Source organism: Balaenoptera acutorostrata, chromosome 1, assembly GCF_949987535.1.
Source record: "Balaenoptera acutorostrata chromosome 1, mBalAcu1.1, whole genome shotgun sequence".
Lineage (NCBI taxonomy): Eukaryota > Metazoa > Chordata > Mammalia > Artiodactyla > Balaenopteridae > Balaenoptera > Balaenoptera acutorostrata.
This window is the reverse complement of record NC_080064.1, coordinates 5914297-5932047: the sequence shown is the minus strand read 5'-3', so window position 1 is coordinate 5932047 and position 17751 is coordinate 5914297. Positions and strand designations below refer to the sequence as shown.

Below are 17751 nucleotides of genomic sequence, written 5' to 3'. Positions count from 1 at the left end.
TATTAAAAATAAAGATTTAGGGACTTCACTGGCCGTCCAGTGGTTAAAGACTTTGCCTTCCAATGCAGGGGGTGCAGGTTCAACCCCTGGTCGGGGAGCTAAGATCCCACATGCCTCACCAAAAAAAACAAAACATAAAACAGAAGCAATATTGTAACAAGTTCAACAAAGACTTTAAAAATGGTCCACATCAAAAAAAAAAATAAAGATTTAATAAAATTGACACATATAAGTGGAATTTGACAGCAGAAGGCTGATATAAAAAATTTTACATGCTCACTAAAGAGAACCTTAAAATTCAGAAAAGGAGAAAAAACAAAACTTCACCCAAAATCCCACTATCCACACATAACCAAAATGTGTATTTTATTTCCTTCTAATCTTCTTTTTCCTATTTCATACTGTTCGTGCTTTAAATGTAATTATAATCATACTGTATAAAAAATTCTGTATGCTGCTTTTTACATCATCTAATATATCAATTTCCCATGTTATATACTCTCTGTAAAAATTTTTATCGACCAATATAATAACATGTCAAGTAGATATTTCAGAATCTACTTAATGATAGACATTTAAGCTATTACAATTTTAAAATGCTGCAAAATCTGTCTTTTCTTTATAAGGCTTTCTGTATTTCGGCTTCTTTAGAATATTCCAATAAGGGAATCGTTAGGCCAAGGAGGTAGAAATCTTATAAAGCCCTTGATACTTATTGCCAAACTGTCTTCCAGAAGCACTGAAAAAAACCTGTCCTTCGTTTAGTTCATGTGTCAGTTGATTCAAAGGGGAATCAATGGGCCAAAGAATATTATTTGGAAAAAGATTTTTTAGAAAATACGCAAACTTATTGACTTACGTTTGCACTTTATGCCGACCAATTATGAAAGAAACCTTCCGGCTCCATGGGTTCACAAAGCTGGACCAACTGGAATCCAATACTATGTAATCCCCATTTTGAGAACAAAATCTAATGGGTGAATGTTCAAAGGGAAGATGGCCTGCATACTTCAAGACTACATAAAATAATAAGACAAAATTAGAATTTATTTAACACGGATATTGATTACAAATGTCTTTTTTTAAGGCATTTATTTGTAAATGTTTTAGAATGTCAAAATAGAAAAAAAAATTGTTTCAGCAGTTCCAATACATTGCTTACCTGGTTAAAGGTTAAGCTCTAATGATTAGAGCTTGTGAGGCCCTCTAGTGAGAAATGAAATGACAAACTTAAAAAGATCCATGAAAAAAAAATGTCCTCCTATAAAGAAGTAGGTCCTTACCTTTTTGGTGTACGGCGACCATCAGAGAACGATCTTCCGGGTGCAGGTATGTCAGGATGGACGTTCCAATCAGATCCTGAGGTAGGTAACCCAGCAAAGGCACTGCTCTGAGCACAGACACAGCACAGGCAGCATGTCACACGCACCAAGTAACTCATACCTTATACACTTTCAACGGTACTTTTCAGCTAAACTCTAAATATGACAAAGGGTATGCAAAAGATGTTCATTACAGCATTTATAAATGCTACAAACAACCCAAGTGCCTATATTGTGGGGAAATAGATACATAATCTAAGAAGTGTTGGTCATCTGACATATTGCATCAAAATCACCTGTGAAACTTCTAAAAAACAGATTTGCAGGCTCACCGCAAGCTTACTAAATCAGAATTTCTGTGGTAAGACTAGGAGTCTATATTGTTAACAAGTTCCTCAAAGGTCTCTGATGCCCTCCATTTCGCTGCCTTTTAAAAAGTCTACAAAGATCACATCATAACAGAAAAATGCTTATGATGTTAAATGAATAAAGCAGGCTACAAATTTATACAGAATAATTAAAATTATACAAAAACAATGTCTCCCAAAAGGTGATATCAAATAGACAACCAGTCACAAAGCCATTTGTAGGATAAAGGTTCATGGGAAAATTCTGATGTACAGGCACTCAAGATGACTTAGAAAAAATTGACTCCATAAACATTTTCTATGTGTACAAATTCACAAATACTTTCTAATGCAATAAACTTAAGCTGTTTTCAGAATAACTTCAGCTAGAATTTTCTTACTTTCTACAGATTATATTATACAAAGTATCTCACTAATTACTGTTTAGTTTCAGGGTAACTAAACAGTAATAAACCCATTTCCAGATGTTAAAAAAATTTTTTTAACGCTTTTTTTTTGGCCGCACCACTCGGCTTGTGGGATCTTAGTTCCCCGACCAGGGATTGAACCTGGGCCCTCGGCAGTGAAAGCATGGCGTCCTAACCACTGGACCGCCAGGGAATTCCCTGTATGTTAAAATTTTTTAAAAACCAAAATTAGTAAGTATCATAACTGTGCCAGGTTTTCTGACATTTTTGCTTATGCTTATCTGTGGTACGGTACATTGGTTCTCAGATTTTCAGATTTCACAAATAAGTAAAATTTTAAAATAAATGCGGGGGGAAATGGAGGGTACGAACAGGGGATAACAATGTTTTGTTTTTCCAAATAAAGGTATTAAAAAAACAACAATAAGCAACAACTATTATGTACTGTCACTAACTCTTTAAATAAGAAAGACTATTTTAATAACCAAAAAAAAAGCAGAAAGGACGTTAAGTTCAAAATAAGTAACAGTTCTTTACACACAGAAAAATCTGCCTTATTTTTCTTTCTCTTTTCCCCCCTCACTTCAGGCTAATAAAAATTCATCATAAACTGTTTGGGAAGCATCTGCCTAGTGGAAATAACACTGGAATAGGACTTGGAGGCCAGAGCCGTGGTCTCATTTGGACCACAGTCATCTAAAACTATGTGGTCCACGTTCATTGTCCTCTTGTGCAAAATGGAAAAATAATTTCTGACTTTCCTAAAGCTTTGAAATAAATATGATAACGTGTAAATCTTAGAACTATAACATGTAAGATATGTACATTAAAAATTTACACCACACGGGACTTCCCTGGTGGTCCAGTGGTAAAGAATCCGCCTTCCAATGCAGGGGACACGGGTTTGAGCCCTGGTCCGGGCACTAAGATCCTACACGCCGCGGGGCAACTAAGCCCGCATGCCACAACTCCTGAGCTCATGCACCTCAGTGAGACAGCTTGCATGCCGCAAACTACAAAGCCCACGCGCTCTGGAACCCACGCACCGCAAGGAGAGAGAGAAAACCCGCGCGCCACAACTAGAGAGAAGCCCGCGCGCTGCAACGAAGAGATCCTGCGTGCCTCAACAAAGACCCCGTGTGCCACAACTAAGACCCGACGCAGTCAAAAAATATACATAAGGAAAATAAATAAATATTAAAAAAAATTTACACAACACAAATTTCAAACTAACAAAACTCAAATGCACAAATGAATAGATTCAGCTCTATCATGTTACGTTTAACATATGTTAAACGTTATGTAAACTTTTAAATATTTTTATTTATTTTCAGAAACAAATTTCTTTTAGGCATAAAGAAGTACTTACCTTTCATCTATTTCAAGAAAAACACACCCGGGAGTGTGTGTTGTGGTAAAAATTCTTTTATCCACTGGGATTCGAGGAGCTATGGAAACCAGAAAGACTGGTTTAAAGGCAAATACCTAATTAACTATCCACTTAACATATTAAAGAGGGAACAAACTCTATACCTCATGGCAGAAATCTCACCTAGGGACCTGGCCTTTGAGCAGCCAAAGCTAATAACTTTCATTATTAACCATATTTTAATTAGGTCAAAACGTGATGCCTACTAAAGTTAATTTTAAACAGACAGAAAGTCTGTGTACATCGAATAGCTTACCCATCACAACCTAACAGTCAAAGCTGGGGTCATTTAGAGTTCAGGATGAAAACGTTTCATCATATTTCGTGGTTGAATACAAATAAGCAAATAGGATGTGAAACGTCAGTACAATAGGGACGTATTTAATCTGTAATAAAATTGGCACGGTCAGTGCTGCTATAGTCTGCTTTGACAACGTAGTGATCAATACACGAGGGAACAATTTGAGCATGACCCTAATTCCGCATTTGCTTACGCACGATTTCATTTGCAAGAAACACGAGGTGAATGCAGAAAATAGCAGCCAGTTGAATGGAGTCACTTAGGAACGTGAAGAAACATGCACACACCTGAAACATCCACCTGCGGCCTCTGTTCACCAGTGTGCCCTGAGCCACGCCCGTCCAACCTGGTGATGGAACTTTCCCTCTGATTTCAGTCCGCCTTCCCCTCACTCCTCACAGTAATGCACAAGCTGCAGCCCTTCCAACACCCATGTCCACAACAAACTGCAGGGCTTCTCCGCCGTGGGGAGCCGCATTTATTGTATCACTTGTGCATTTCTTCATCATTTAATGTGTAACACCGTGTTACCATTTTATGAGATTCCCCTCTTATTTTTAATGTATGGTTACTTGAGTGTTGTGCCCCTAAACTCATTTTTCCCATAAGCCCTGTGGTTTGTGTGAATTTTTTTGCACAGGATGGTAAGTTTTAGGAAAGCATATGTCACATTACAGCAGAACCAACTGTGATTTCAAATGATAAATGGAAGCTGCTTCTGTATTGATATATGAATTTAGCAATGTTGTTCTGCCATTGGAAGACATAAATTATACTTTTTACTCAGGGGGCTTTCAAAACACTTAAAAAATATAAATTCATTCTTGTGACCTCTGTATGCAACAATTTCAATGTTGTTCTGTCACACAAGACAGAAGCAAAAGGCCACAGGATGGTCACCAGGAGAGAAAGGATTAGAAGACTGCGCATCTGTGGCCAAGTCTACGCTCAGACCCCTGGGCCATGCTGTCCTTAAAGGAGATGACCACACAGGAAGTCAAGGTCAGCAAACAGAAACGTCAGGGAAAATCAGCTCAGGGCCAAGCTGAAGACAGTGGCTGCAGTAAACAGGCTTTCACGTGCTTCTTTCTGATGTGCTGACACGTCACATCTGAACTAAACGCAGACGCTCCTGACCTACCTTCGTAACCAGAATGAATCTTCTCCACCAGCGTGAGACAGCAGGGTTCAGGCTCCGGGCGGGCCGAGCTGTGCACGTGAATCAAATAGGGGATAATCCGGAACGGGCAGTAAGGCTGCCCCAGCTCCCGGGCTTCACCTCCACTGAAGAGAAGAAAAATGGTTCAGTGCCGGTCCTCACCTGTTCACTTAGTCCAGGTGAAACAAGGCCGGGGAAAATGTTTTGTTGCTAATTTCCAAGGGAGACATGTCCGAATCTAAAATGTTTAGACATATTTATTTATTTATTTTTGGCTGCGTTGGGTCTTCGTTGCTGCGCGCAGGCTTTCTCTCATTGCAGGGAGTGGGGGCTACTCTTTGTTGCAGTGCGCGGGCTTCTCATTGCAGTGGCTTCTCTTGTTGCGGAGCACGGGCTCTAGGCGCGCGGGCTTCAGTAGTTGTGGCACGTGGGCTCAGTAGTTGTGGCTCACGGGCTTAGTTGCTCCGCGGCATGTGGGATCTTCCCGGACCAGGGCTCAAGCCCGTGTCCCCTGCATTGGCAGGCAGATTCTTAACCACTGCGCCACCAGGGAAGTCCAAAACATATTTATTTTTAAAAGGAGGGAAACGTTAGTTTAAATTTTCAATAGCCACGGGCAGTGATACTCGTTTGTTATTGGATGAGTAGGAGGCTTTCTGGAGGGCCGGCTCACCAAGGTGAGTGTGAACCGCTCACTAATTTCAGCGTGACTTTCTGCTCCTGCTGGGAAGAGGGGCAGGCACAGCCACCTGTCTTGCCTCGTGTGTCTAAACCAAGTACCACATGGCGGGAAACAAGGTCCCCTGGGATCGTGCCCCCAAGCCAGCCCTCCGTCAGCCCTTCCTACGCCCTCGTTCAAACGACTGATTCAGTCCCACCGCTTCAGCCGCTCCGCTGCCCGGCGCAGGCCCGGTGTGCGGCTCAGCATCAGCCACGGCGCCTAGCTACGGGGAGAGGGCGGGGCTGGACCCTCTCGGCCAACCGGCACGGAGGCTGCTCGCTCCCTCTCAGGAGGCTCCCGGGGGCGAGGGGGCTGCAACAACCACACAGGTGTCCATCCTGTTTCATCAGCCTGGCTGCCTGGAAGACGTTTCCACTTGGAGCTGCCCGAACGTCCCAACCTGTATTTCACACTCCCCCGTTTCTGCCCATCACACCTCTCCTCGCCGACCATCACGAGCGCGGATGTTCGGGGGTCTCTGGCCCCACCCGCACTCTTGCTCCCGCCCCCCTCCCTCTCTCTTCCCTCCTCTAACTCCAGCATCTCCTGTCACTCCTCCACTCTCAGCCGTGACCCTGCTTCCTAGGTCACCGCTCAGAAGAGCGCCTTCCCCTGACACTCACCTGCGAGCATCTGTACTTGTGCTAGTGGCTCCCCTCCCATTTCTGTGAGTGCTTTCTCCAGGCTCATCCCATCCTGAGCTTCTCAATGCCATCTACACGCCGATGAGCTGCACATCTGTCTCTAGCCCGGCCTCCTCCCCTGAACCCCAGGCTCCTGGACCAACGCCTCGTCAACATCACGAGGCAGATTTCTAGTCGACATTGCACGCTCACCTAAAACTAAGGCACACGTTCTCCCCTCTGCTCTCCAGGCAGCTGCTTGTCCTACAGTTTCCTCCTCCCCAATACACGGCACCTTGAGCCAAGACTCCCACGTCACCTGACTACTCTTTCTATCTCACACCTGAAACTAACCCACCAGTATATGCTGGTAGGTCTCCCCTACAGAAATACCCAGAAGATCGAAAGTGTCTCCACGTCCACCTCCACCGCCTGGTCCAGGACCCACCATCTCCCAGCTGCACCACATCAGCGCCATGCCCCCCCCACCCCGCTCCAACCTCCCACCCCAGCACAGGACCTTCTGCACGGCACCCGACGTGAGCCTTCCATGATCAATGACATTTCCTTCTAAGACATGAAAATGCCCTATCCCTACCCACTGAACAGTCCTGAAGCAACAAACCGTATGGCAACAACCACCCACCCAGATCTGGCCTCCAGGTGAGCAATGCTGTTTCCTGGCACAAGGAATGGGGGACACTGAAGAAATGATGGACCCAGGTCTGGGGCAGGAACCGTCTAGGTTGAGCCTGGGACGGCAAATGTGAAATCAAGGAAGCTGTCAAAACCACCGGGGACTGTCACCAGGCCAGGAGCTAGCCTAGCTGACTGGCGGCTCCCGCCGGCCACAGAGGGGCAATGGCAGCACCTCGGGGCACGATGAGAACCTTCTCTTTAGGATGAGATTCTAAAACAGTGATGGAGGAAACGACGAGAGAGCTCAGATTTGCTTCAAAATAATGAGATGGGGGGTGGGGGGACCGAGGTGGTGGCACAGACGACACAGGACTGGCCACGAGGTTAAAGTTATTAATGCTGAATGATCAGTGCATATCAGTTCATTGTACTATTTTTCTCTACTTTTATATTATTTTGAAAATTCCCAAAGTTTTAAAAATAATTAAGTGGCTACCCTGAATAAAACATTTCATTCAGAAGTCAAAACGCCCTATGGTCTGGCCCCTGCTTCCTCATCTTCTTCCCCCCTCCCCCCCCACCACCCACAGGCTGGGCGTGCTCTGCCCCAGGGCCTTTGCACTGGCCTGGAACGCTCGTCTCTCAGACACTCTCAGACACGTCTACGACTTGCTCCCTCACCTCCTTCAGGCCTCTGGCCCCATTCAGGCTTCTCATTAGAGAAGATTTTCTTGACCACCCTGAGCACACCAGCAACCACTGCCCAGAACCCCCTTACTCTGCTTTTCTGTTCTACGTACAACTTATCACAGCCAACACGTGTACATTTAGACAGCTGTTTATTATTGGTCTCCCCCCTACAGAACCTAAGGTCCATGAGGGCAGAACTTTGTTTTGATCCCAGCACCCGTAACAGTGCCTGGTTCAGGAAAGGCACCTGAAAATATCTACCAACATAACAAACACATAGAGTGCTTACTACGCGGCAGGCACTGCTCTCAGATCTTCATAAACAACAACTCACCTGCGAGTGACAGAAAGAACCTACATGGCCCTCCCCACACACGCACACCTTTCCAGGTTATCCCTCCCCAAGCATTTGAATACTATTAGCGCGAGCCCCCCTCAGTTCCATGGAGTGTCTGAATGATCCATTACAAGGATTTCTCTTCCCCAAATATCAAGACCATTTAGTAACCTCAATACTATTGTTGGTGATCATAACGTCATTTAAAACCATTTTTTCTTTTTACTTTGAAAGTAACATTAACATATCACAGTAAATTTGGAAGAGAAAAAAAAAATCACTAATAAATCCTACCAGAAATCAACTACTATTAAAATTTTGATCTCTTTTCTTCTAGTTCACTGTCACTGAACCTTTTAAGTCCTCATAAATATACCTATCTTGCTTTCTTTCAGGTTGTTCAAAATTTCAAAAATTAAGTTTAAATGTGACTGAAAAACAAAAACCAAACAAAAACAGAAGAGCCCAAAAAAACTGTCATCTGGAAGTATATTTAATGTCCAGTAACTCTCACATGCCCCTGGGTTAAGAATGATCTTTCTGGTCTCTTCCCCTATTGCATTATTATCTACTTTTCTCATAAGTACATGTATCTTCTCCTCAATCAAAATACAAACTTCTTGCAGCAAGAACCAAGTCTTGTCTTTTGTATCCACAACAGACCTAGCTGAATAAAGAATCAAAATAAGTGCCAAATAAAATCAGAGGGATAAATTTGGAATTTGGGATTAACAGATAAGGACTACTATATATAAAACAGATAAACGAGGACCTACTTTATAGCACAGGGAACTATATTTAATATCTTGTAATAACCAATAATGGAAAAGAATCTGAAAAAGAATATATATATATATGTGTGTGTATATATATACACACACACACACACACACACACACGTATAACTGAACCACTTTGTTGTACAGCTGAAACATTGTAAATCAACTATACAGTCAATAAAAAAAATAAAAATTAAAAATAAATAAATAAAAAATAAAATAAAACCAGAGCCCACTCCACCGTTCCTGGCCTCCAGGAGCTCCCATACTCACCGGATCCTGCAGAAAAAGGATTTCACCGGAGCGAATTCATAGTATGAGGCTGCTGGAAACAAACACACGTGTCAGTGTCCCACCCCCACGCGGCTCCTCCTCAAACTGTCACTACACAAACGGGAGGCTCTTTTCAGAGACAGAGCTACTCTTGATTAAAATAGGACTCTCCTCCCTCACTAAGATCTAGTTCCATCCAGTATTTTCCCAGGGCTTTTTCGTGTTGAACAGTAACCCTCAGGTGAGACCCTGAGAGCACCTGACCGAGGCCTCTCCTTGTCACCCCCTGCAGTCCTGTCTGCATTTCTACTCCTGCCCGGACTCACTGCTTCAAATGTCAACGTAATCATCCTGCGACACAATTATTTCGCTGGTAATATTCTATTCCCCTGTAATAGTTTGGACATGTCTCAAAAACTGGGAATTCAGATTACTTAGAGCTTTCAGGTAGAGGATATATACATTTCTTTCCTTGGACAAATTCCCCAGAGCTGTGTTCCTAGATTAGATGATATCATTTCATGACTCTCATCATATATTGGCAAACTTAGCTCCAGCAGATGGTACCAATTCAGTGTCATTAATAACAATTTCTCACACCCCTCATGCCAAAGGTTTTGCTTCAATTTTATTGACTTCGCATTTATTTTATTGATGTGTGAGGTGGTAATTCAGAAACGTTTAAATTTGCCCATCTTAGGAAACTGAACTTATTTCCAAGTGTTTGTTGATTACTTTATTTCGTCTGGTAGAACTCCCTGAATATATATCTTTTGGGCATCTATTCACTGGAGTGAAAAGTTTTCAGTTATAGAAACCAAGGAAATGTTTACAACCAAGGAGATTTTTTAAAAAAATATACACTGAAGGAGCATCTACAACGAGGATTCTGAAGAACCAAAATACTGAACATGGTCCAGGTGTTTGTACTCCTAAGGAAAGGATCATAGGAAGAATAAGAAAATGGGCTTTTGAGTAATCAAGAAAAATGTTCACAATTAAAAAAAAGCCCTCCAGTTTAAAAGTAAAGGGACCAGTGACCAAACTACTGTAATTCGTGAAACTATGAAAGTTACAGGCCCAGAATTCTGAAGCCAGAAGTTCTTACAGAATGTCTGTGAGAAATAACAGAAAGAACTTGACAAAGTAAGCTAAAGAAATTAATTACTCTAAGATATGCTATCATCTTAACATAGAAACTGTTTCTGGAGTTTCTATGGAGGAATTAAGTCAAGATAAAGATTTTTCAAAAATATCCTTGATTTTCTGAGCTGATTCTCATGGGTGGGAACCGTCCCTAGGTGACACCTTCAAACGCTCGCCTTTGTCTGAGGACAGTTCTCCTGCTTTAAGGCACAGTCCCAGCAGCCGTGGGGTCAGAGGGGCTCTGGATTCACACTGCCAAGGTGAAGGCCGGCTCTATACTTGCAGGCAGTGTGACCTTGGCATCTCTGTGACCATGGCAGCTAAGAAAGGGCACAGTTGCTGGCTCTGAGGGACCTGACTGTTGCCTGAGCCCTGCTTCCCGCGGGCTGCTCCCGGCCCCCCCCCGTGCCCGCACACAGAGCAGGCAACAAGGCAGGACCATCCCATGGAGACGCCGGGCTCCTCCGGCGCGTGACAGCGGATGGGCCCCTGTGGCTGCCTGGCCCAGGTGCTCTCTGATCTGCGCTGCAGCCCAAGGCTCCTGCTCCCCAGCCCTCCCCCAGCCTCGCTCCTTCCAGCGAGGCCGGCGATGCGGGCTGAGGACTCCTCTCACCACCTGCCACGCCCTCCCCCAGTAAGTGTCCCGTCTCTGGGCAAACCCAAACTAATACAGTTACTGTGTCTGTCCACCGGGGAGAATGACAGTACCTACACCTCACAAGGTCTTTGTGAAGATTAACTCAGTTAATCCACGAAAGCAAAGAGAAGGGTCCCTGGCAGATAGTAACCGTTCAATAGATGACAGCAGTTAAGATGAGCCTTTATGCTGCGGATGCTCCAAGTATCTCCAAGCCTTCCGCAACCCACAGCCTGCTGGGCTCTCACAGGAACCCCGTATCAACAGGCTCGTCAGAAACGACGATTCTCATTTTACAGTGAGAAGCCAAGTGGCCTCCAAGGTTCACGAAGGAACAGAATGCAATTTGAAACTCAGACCTTCAGATTCTGAGCTTAACATTCTTTGACCTTCAGATTCTGAGCTTAACATTCTTTGCACATAAAAAAATACTGCAACTCTGCTGTAAGGTGAACTCACTTACACTACTTATACATTGTATCAGGCACCTGAATTCAACTGCCCCCCACCCCCGCCAGGAGTCCTGTAACACAGAGAGCCAGCCTATGGGATCTCAAAAACAGTAGATGGGGGCCCGCTGTCACTTCCACACCTGGGCTGGAATGTGCGAATTCTTGTTTCTGGAAGTGTGTTCTAAAGAAACAACGGTCAGATCCTTCTGAGAGGTCTGTACAACAAGCCTAAGTGGAAATGTGCTCTAACACAGGGCCAAAGCTGGCAACTGCTGAGTTTAGAGCTTCCCGTGCCCTCTATGAGTTCAAAGGAAGGGACAGAAAGAGGTAACATGAGCCCAGCCCAGAAATGGTGTGGAGCTAAACAACGGCCCTCAAGGAGGGTGTGGGTCCTTGGGGTTCCTAAAGCGAAAGTATCGTGTGAGAAGTAAACTAAATGGACATCATCTTTATGGAGCAAGTAAATGTTTAGGTCCAACAGACAACAATTTCAGGGACTATTATGTTTTTTACAAGTAGGGGAAATACCATTAAGTAATTAGCAAAGATAAGAAAGTGAAAAGATCAGGGAATTCCCTGGTGGTCCAGTGGTTAGGACTCCGCGCTTCCACTGCAGGCACGTGGGTCTGACGCCTGGTCGGGGGACTAAGATACCACAAGCCGTGCAGCACAGCCAAAAAAAAACAAGTGAAACGATCAGACAGAGACTACAGGGCAATACTGAAGGGAAACTGGGAAAGACCTGGTGAACGGTACCACATGTCTGTTCTGTTCACTGTTGTACCTTAGCACCTAGAACGGCTCCTGGCCCACAGGGACTGCTATATAATGTCTATGGAATGAATAAACGATTAACAAAAGCAGAGAAACAAACGTGGACAATTAAAGGTTGAAAAGACGTGTTTCGGAAAGAGGAAGAAAAATGAAATCAGTGTTTTTGAATGATGGGAAAAGGAGAGGGGGAGCTGGAAGAAAGCAAGGGTGACAGGTGTCATTTCTGAAGCTTATGTAAAACGTGCACAGAGAATGGGGCAAGGGTCTGTGATTGAAAAAAGAAGGCTATAACACTGTTCTTCACTGGACTGAGAACTGGATTAAAAACCAGAATGAGTACAGAACTCTAGATTTGCAGGATGAAGTTCTGAGGATCTGTTTCACAACACTGTGAATGTACTTAACGCTACTGAACTGTACACTTGAAAATGGTTACGATGGTAAATTTTGTGAATGTGTTTTTTACCATAATAAAAATAATCAAAATTCTTTAAAAATGAGAGAAAAGGCTTTGGGATCAAAAAGAAAGTTGATCTTTACTAAGTTGTTTAAGAGACATTTCACAAAAAATATGAAATAGGGAATAAAGGGTGACTTAAGAAAGAATGAATGGGACTTCCCTGGTGGTGCAGTGGTGAAGACTCTGCCCTCCCAACGCAGGGGGCCCAGGTTCGATCCCTGGTCACGGAACTAGATCCCACATGCATGCTGCAACTAAGAGTTCGCATGTCTCAACTAAGGAGCCCGTGAGCCACAACTAAGGACCCCTCAAGCCACAACTAAGGAGCCTACCTGCTGCAACTAAGAAGCCCATGTGCTGCAACTAAGGAGCCCACCTGCCGCAACAAAGACCTGGCACAACCAAATAAATAAATAAATAAATATTTTAAAAAAAAAGAATGAATGAATGAATGAAAGATTACATGGGACTGAATAACACAAAGAAAACTGTGAGTGGGAACCCACTCCCCACCCTCAGTTCAGGAAAAGCAGTCTTTCAGAAGGAAAACAAAATGATGAGATTCATAACTTTCAGGGAGAAGAAAAACTGGAAAGGGATCTAACTTTGAGAAGCTTACCTCCAGAGCAAAGCAGAGAAATAATGAAGTCAGTATAAGAGGAAAAACATTTAATTTTATTAACAACAGACACTTTGTAGCAATTAACCTGCTATACATTATGCTGTAACACACCATATCTATAGCATATAGTCTGTGAAACTAACTTGATTAAATGAAAACAAATTTATTGGATCTTTATGTTATTAGCAGCATTTAAAATGCTATTTTCATCACATTCTGACTTTTAAAATGAAGAAATAAGAAAAACTACATATTTGCATGTTCTGAATAATGCATTCATTTGTGTACTATTTCTGGAAGAATGAAACTGATCTTTACTAGGCAAGATAAACATCTGAATATTGGTCCCATTACCTCTTTGGGTCCAGTTGTTCCAGAAAGGAAGCTGAGCATGGGCAGTGTGTGTGTAGAACACCCTCACGTCTTGAGGGGCAAGCAGTTCAACGAAATGAGAGGACTCTAAGAACTCTTTCTTACAATGCAGGATCGAAGGAGCCTGTTCAGAAACGTGCACTAACCTTCCAGACAGAAATGAAAAAACTGCCACAAAGGTATCCTACGAAAAATATTTAAAATAAACGCAAAATATTGAGATACATACTGGCAATATTCCCTGAATAAATTTCGTCTAGATGTCTACCATAATCAATAGCTTAATACCATGATCAATAGCTTAAAACACACACACACACACACACACACACACACACACCTCTGCAAAGGCAACAAATCGCTGTAAAACCTGCACTGTTCCTTCTGAAGGTTTAAGTTCTGCCAAAAATGCACCAGCTCATTCTACACCGACTAAACACAGTGTATACACTGTATATACTTCTGATTCCCTCTCCTTTGCAAACTGTACCTGGAAGGACTGTCTTCTCTTCACCCATGCATATTCCAGGCTTCAAGACCAAGCTCAAGATTCACTTGCTCCAAGATGTTGTCTTTGACAAACCTCATTACATAAGAATCATTTCTCTAATGTGTTCCATTAGACATAAACATAACTTATTTATAATCGGCCACTGTTTGTACCTGCTAGCAAGTGGCATATGTTTTCCTCTCTAGATTTACTTTGAAGATCTTAAAGGGAAAATGTTTTCCTTAAACTTTTTTCCCCTTAAATCTCCACAGCACCTACTACAGTATTACAAACACATCAGTTAGTAAAATAAACACTGTAACATTAGGGATAGCTCATGCTCCAATATTATAAAATCTTTAAGTTACAATTATGTTGAGGTCTACACATAAATTAAGTAATCTCCATCATATCAGCAAAACATGAGGCTCAATTATTCTGTCAACATGAAGAGATTCAAAAAAGATATACTAAATATCTCTTCCAAAATTTAACAAAAAAATGACAGCATCTCAACTCACCTGTTCTATAAAATCCAGGTGTTACAACTTGAAGTAGTAGGTATTGGAACTAAGAATGATATAAATAGAAATTAACAATGCGGAGATTAGAATAAGATGCAGGAAATCACTCTGCAGTGTTATCTTTTTCTTCATTTGAGAGAACTCAGGGATGCTAAAGAGAGAGAGGCACCTCATGACCGAACCAAGGCCAGCTACGACTTATGTGCTGCTTCCTGTTTTTAGATGTTTTCTCTGGCTGAGGCAGGAGAAACTCCACAAGGCCTCTTTAGCAGTTTTCTCCTATGCTTGACCTCAAATTGTGGTTACTGAAATGCTCAGTTATTATTTTAAAAAATCTACATCTAGATAAGATCGTTAGGAAAAATCACCCAGGTTGATATGGCAAAATTTGTGAATTCTTACTGTGTTTTTGGAAGCGTGCTCTGAAGCAATAGTGGCCAGCTCCTCAAGACTGTACATGGTCACGTCTGCTTGAGGTGCTCCATTCTGATTGAGAATCTGGAAAAACTCACTGTTTGCTAAGAAACACAGGAAAATAAATAGGTAGTCCAGTGACAACAGTATCTTTAGGAAATCATTTTTTATCAGTATAAAAGCAGGCTTGTTTTTTAGGATGAGGACACCTCAGCATGTTTTCCTTGAAACCAGATCATTTTCTTCTTTCACCTAAGATACTGATAGTTGTACAAACTTGAGATTTGGAATTTTATGAATTCTGCATGTTCCAGATTACAAGGAATGAGACACACTGAAGGTACCAAAACAAGGTACTGAAACCAAAAATTCCAAATACACACACAGGAAATCTGTATGGCAGAAACATTACTCCAGGATTCAGGAACTATATACCACCTATGAAGCCACAGAGGTTTGTGCTACAGAATGTGTATTTTTTAAATCCCTTGAGAAGAAGTCTGAAAAGTCATAAAAAGAAAAAAAATGTTTACAACCACTCGTTTTTAATTTGGTAAATTCCTGATCTATCATGACTGTATTTTAAAAGTATGTCTATGGCAGGGAAATGTAAATGTATTTAATCAAGTGTATTTTTCCCCTAACAGTCATAGAAGACAATATTCTTTGAAAAAGTGAATCTTCAAAATGTGCTTATGCCGAGCTCTACTCTCCCGAAACAAATCAGCAAAATACTGCACAGTTACTAAGCTATGACACAAATAAGGTTCTCCGAGTGCTCATGTGAAAAACGAAGATGCTAATGCCATCAGTGTAGATTTGCACATCTCACATAAAGCACCGTAAAAAGCTCAAAACATTTCTGTGCCTAAAACCAGGCCGACAACTGCCCTGGCCTGACTGCTGTTTACGAGCAGTGGGGTCCGTGCGCGCCTGTATTCCCTCTCCAGCCCGTTTACCTTGCACGCTGTGTACGCAGCGAAGGGCATAGTTGAGAGCATCCAGGGTGCTTGGTTTACTCTGTCTCTCTGACGGGAAGTATTTTTTCATTTCTTGGACAACCGTAATAAGGTCTTTGGAAACTCTGTTTTGATCTTGCGGTTCACTGTAAGATAAAAAAGATTCTAAATTCACACTTTCGATGATAATAAGTCAACTTTTACTGAACAGCGTATTTCATGCCGGGCCCGCTTTCTAAGCGCTTAACGTGGATCAGCTCATTTAGTTCACAGATTTATTATCTACCACTTTTTTTTTTTTTTTTACAGGTGGAGAATCCCAGGCAAAGAAATTGGTAAACATCAAGCATTTTCCACTCTCCCATTCCCACTTCAGCCTAGAGTCAGCTAAATTCCTCAACCACTTTTTACCTTTTGGTTAATTTCCTTCAGTTTCTCCAGGGTATTTCATTCTAACTTGTCTGAGTCTCCTTAAACTTTTTCCTAGGCTTACAAACAAAATATAAAAAGATGTAAGCCCGCCTTTCCCCTCTACTACCCCAGCAGAGAACGACAAACACATCAGGTTATTTCACCTGTTGCTGGTCTGCACGTATCTGCTCCGCAGCTGGTATTTCCGGCTCCACATCTCAGCAGAGTCCTTCCCCAGCGCCTCAGGACCGCTGGCCTGTGGTCCTTCAAGTTCATGAGGCTGGCCCCCCCTAGAGTCCTGAGATTTGCCACCGGACACTTCTAGATCTTCACAGGGATCCATCGTTCGCCCGGCAGTCCTCAGCCTGTCGCCTGCTACTTTGCTACTTTGCGATCGGCGACGGAAATGTACTTCTCATTTTGGTCCAGGCCATCGTCTCAGAGAAAATGTCAGTCATCACAAGCCGGCAAGTAGAGGTACTCTTTCTGCTCCTCCGGGGGCACTTTTCTCCCCAGTATTTCCCTGCAATCTTGGACGTCTCCGCTCACGGGAGGTCCACCCTGGAGGGGGACTGTGGAAACAAAGGTGACAAGTGTCAAGAGAAACACAATCTGATGCTGGAAGCTCGGCTGTGGCTCGCGGGCTGGGCAGCCCCGGGGGGATCCCGGCCCCGACCGCCCCGAGAGTCGGCGTGCACCCAGGACCCGGACCCGGCAAGGGGCAACTTGAAGCACAAAGTTCCCACAGCGCAGGGCAGGCTCGGGGCGACCGCGCCCGGCGGGCCCCGAAGCCTCCGCGCCCGGGCCGAGCCCTCACCCGCTGCCGCCGTCGCCGCCGCCGCCGCCTCCCGCGGACCCGCGCGCCGCCGCTCGCCCAGCTGACCGGGCCCCACGCAGTCTCGAGGCCCGCCGCGTGCCGGGCGGTCGCGGGCGCCGCGCCCCCCGCGCACCACGTGACGCGGTCCCGCCCCCGGGTCGCGCGATTGGCTGCCGCTGCCGGCTCTGCGGGACCCTATTGGCCTGGGGGCGGGACCCGCGCAGGGGCGCCTCGGTTACATAAGCGGAGGCGAGTGAGCGGGGCAAAGGTCCCGGAGCTCGTTACGTAACGCCGGGGGTCGGACTGAGGACGGCGCTCGGCCAATCCCGGCCGGCTGGCACGTAGGGAGGGGGCGGAGGGGCCCTGAGGAGGCTCCAGTCCCCGCCCCGCTCCCGGCCCCGGGGGATAGGCCCCGGGGGCCGCTGGAGCGAGCGCGGCAGTGATAGGGCGCTGGAGCCGCCAGTCATGAGGGGGCGGACCCCGGGCGGTGGTGTGGGCGGGGCCTGCGCGGCCTCCACGTGAGCGGCCGCGGCTACCCCAGCTCCAGAGTCGGGGAGAGCGGCGCAGCGCTGCGGGTGGATGGGGACCACGCTGGGCAGACGTCCCAGCGCTTTCCCTGCGTCTT

General features: G+C 44.4%; 1 protein-coding gene across 8 annotated transcripts in view; it reads right to left on the bottom strand.

Moving 5' to 3' along the window:
- Positions 1-17256, bottom strand: part of PER3 (period circadian regulator 3) — a 62697-nt gene extending 45441 nt beyond the window's left edge. For 5 of the 8 annotated variants that reach the window (XR_009007653.1, XR_009007654.1, XM_057543803.1 and 2 more), the window contains exons 1-9: positions 16474-16881; positions 15899-16044; positions 14928-15043; positions 13494-13695; positions 9049-9100; positions 4969-5111; positions 3467-3545; positions 1284-1390; positions 860-1016 (exon numbers count right to left, since the gene is read on the bottom strand). Coding sequence is in view for 6 of the 8 variants with exons in the window: in XM_057543803.1 (XP_057399786.1) it covers positions 860-1016; positions 1284-1390; positions 3467-3545; positions 4969-5111; positions 9049-9100; positions 13494-13695; positions 14928-15043; positions 15899-16044; positions 16474-16652 (1181 nt within the window). In the remaining 2 variants the exon portion in view is untranslated. Of the gene's footprint in view, positions 1-859; positions 1017-1283; positions 1391-3466; positions 3546-4968; positions 5112-9048; positions 9101-13493; positions 13696-14927; positions 15044-15898; positions 16045-16473; positions 16882-17126 lie in introns of those variants that run through there. The other 3 variants (XM_007170046.2, XM_007170049.2, XM_057543787.1) reach the window with 2 other exon arrangements.
- Positions 17257-17751: the final 495 nt, after the last annotated feature.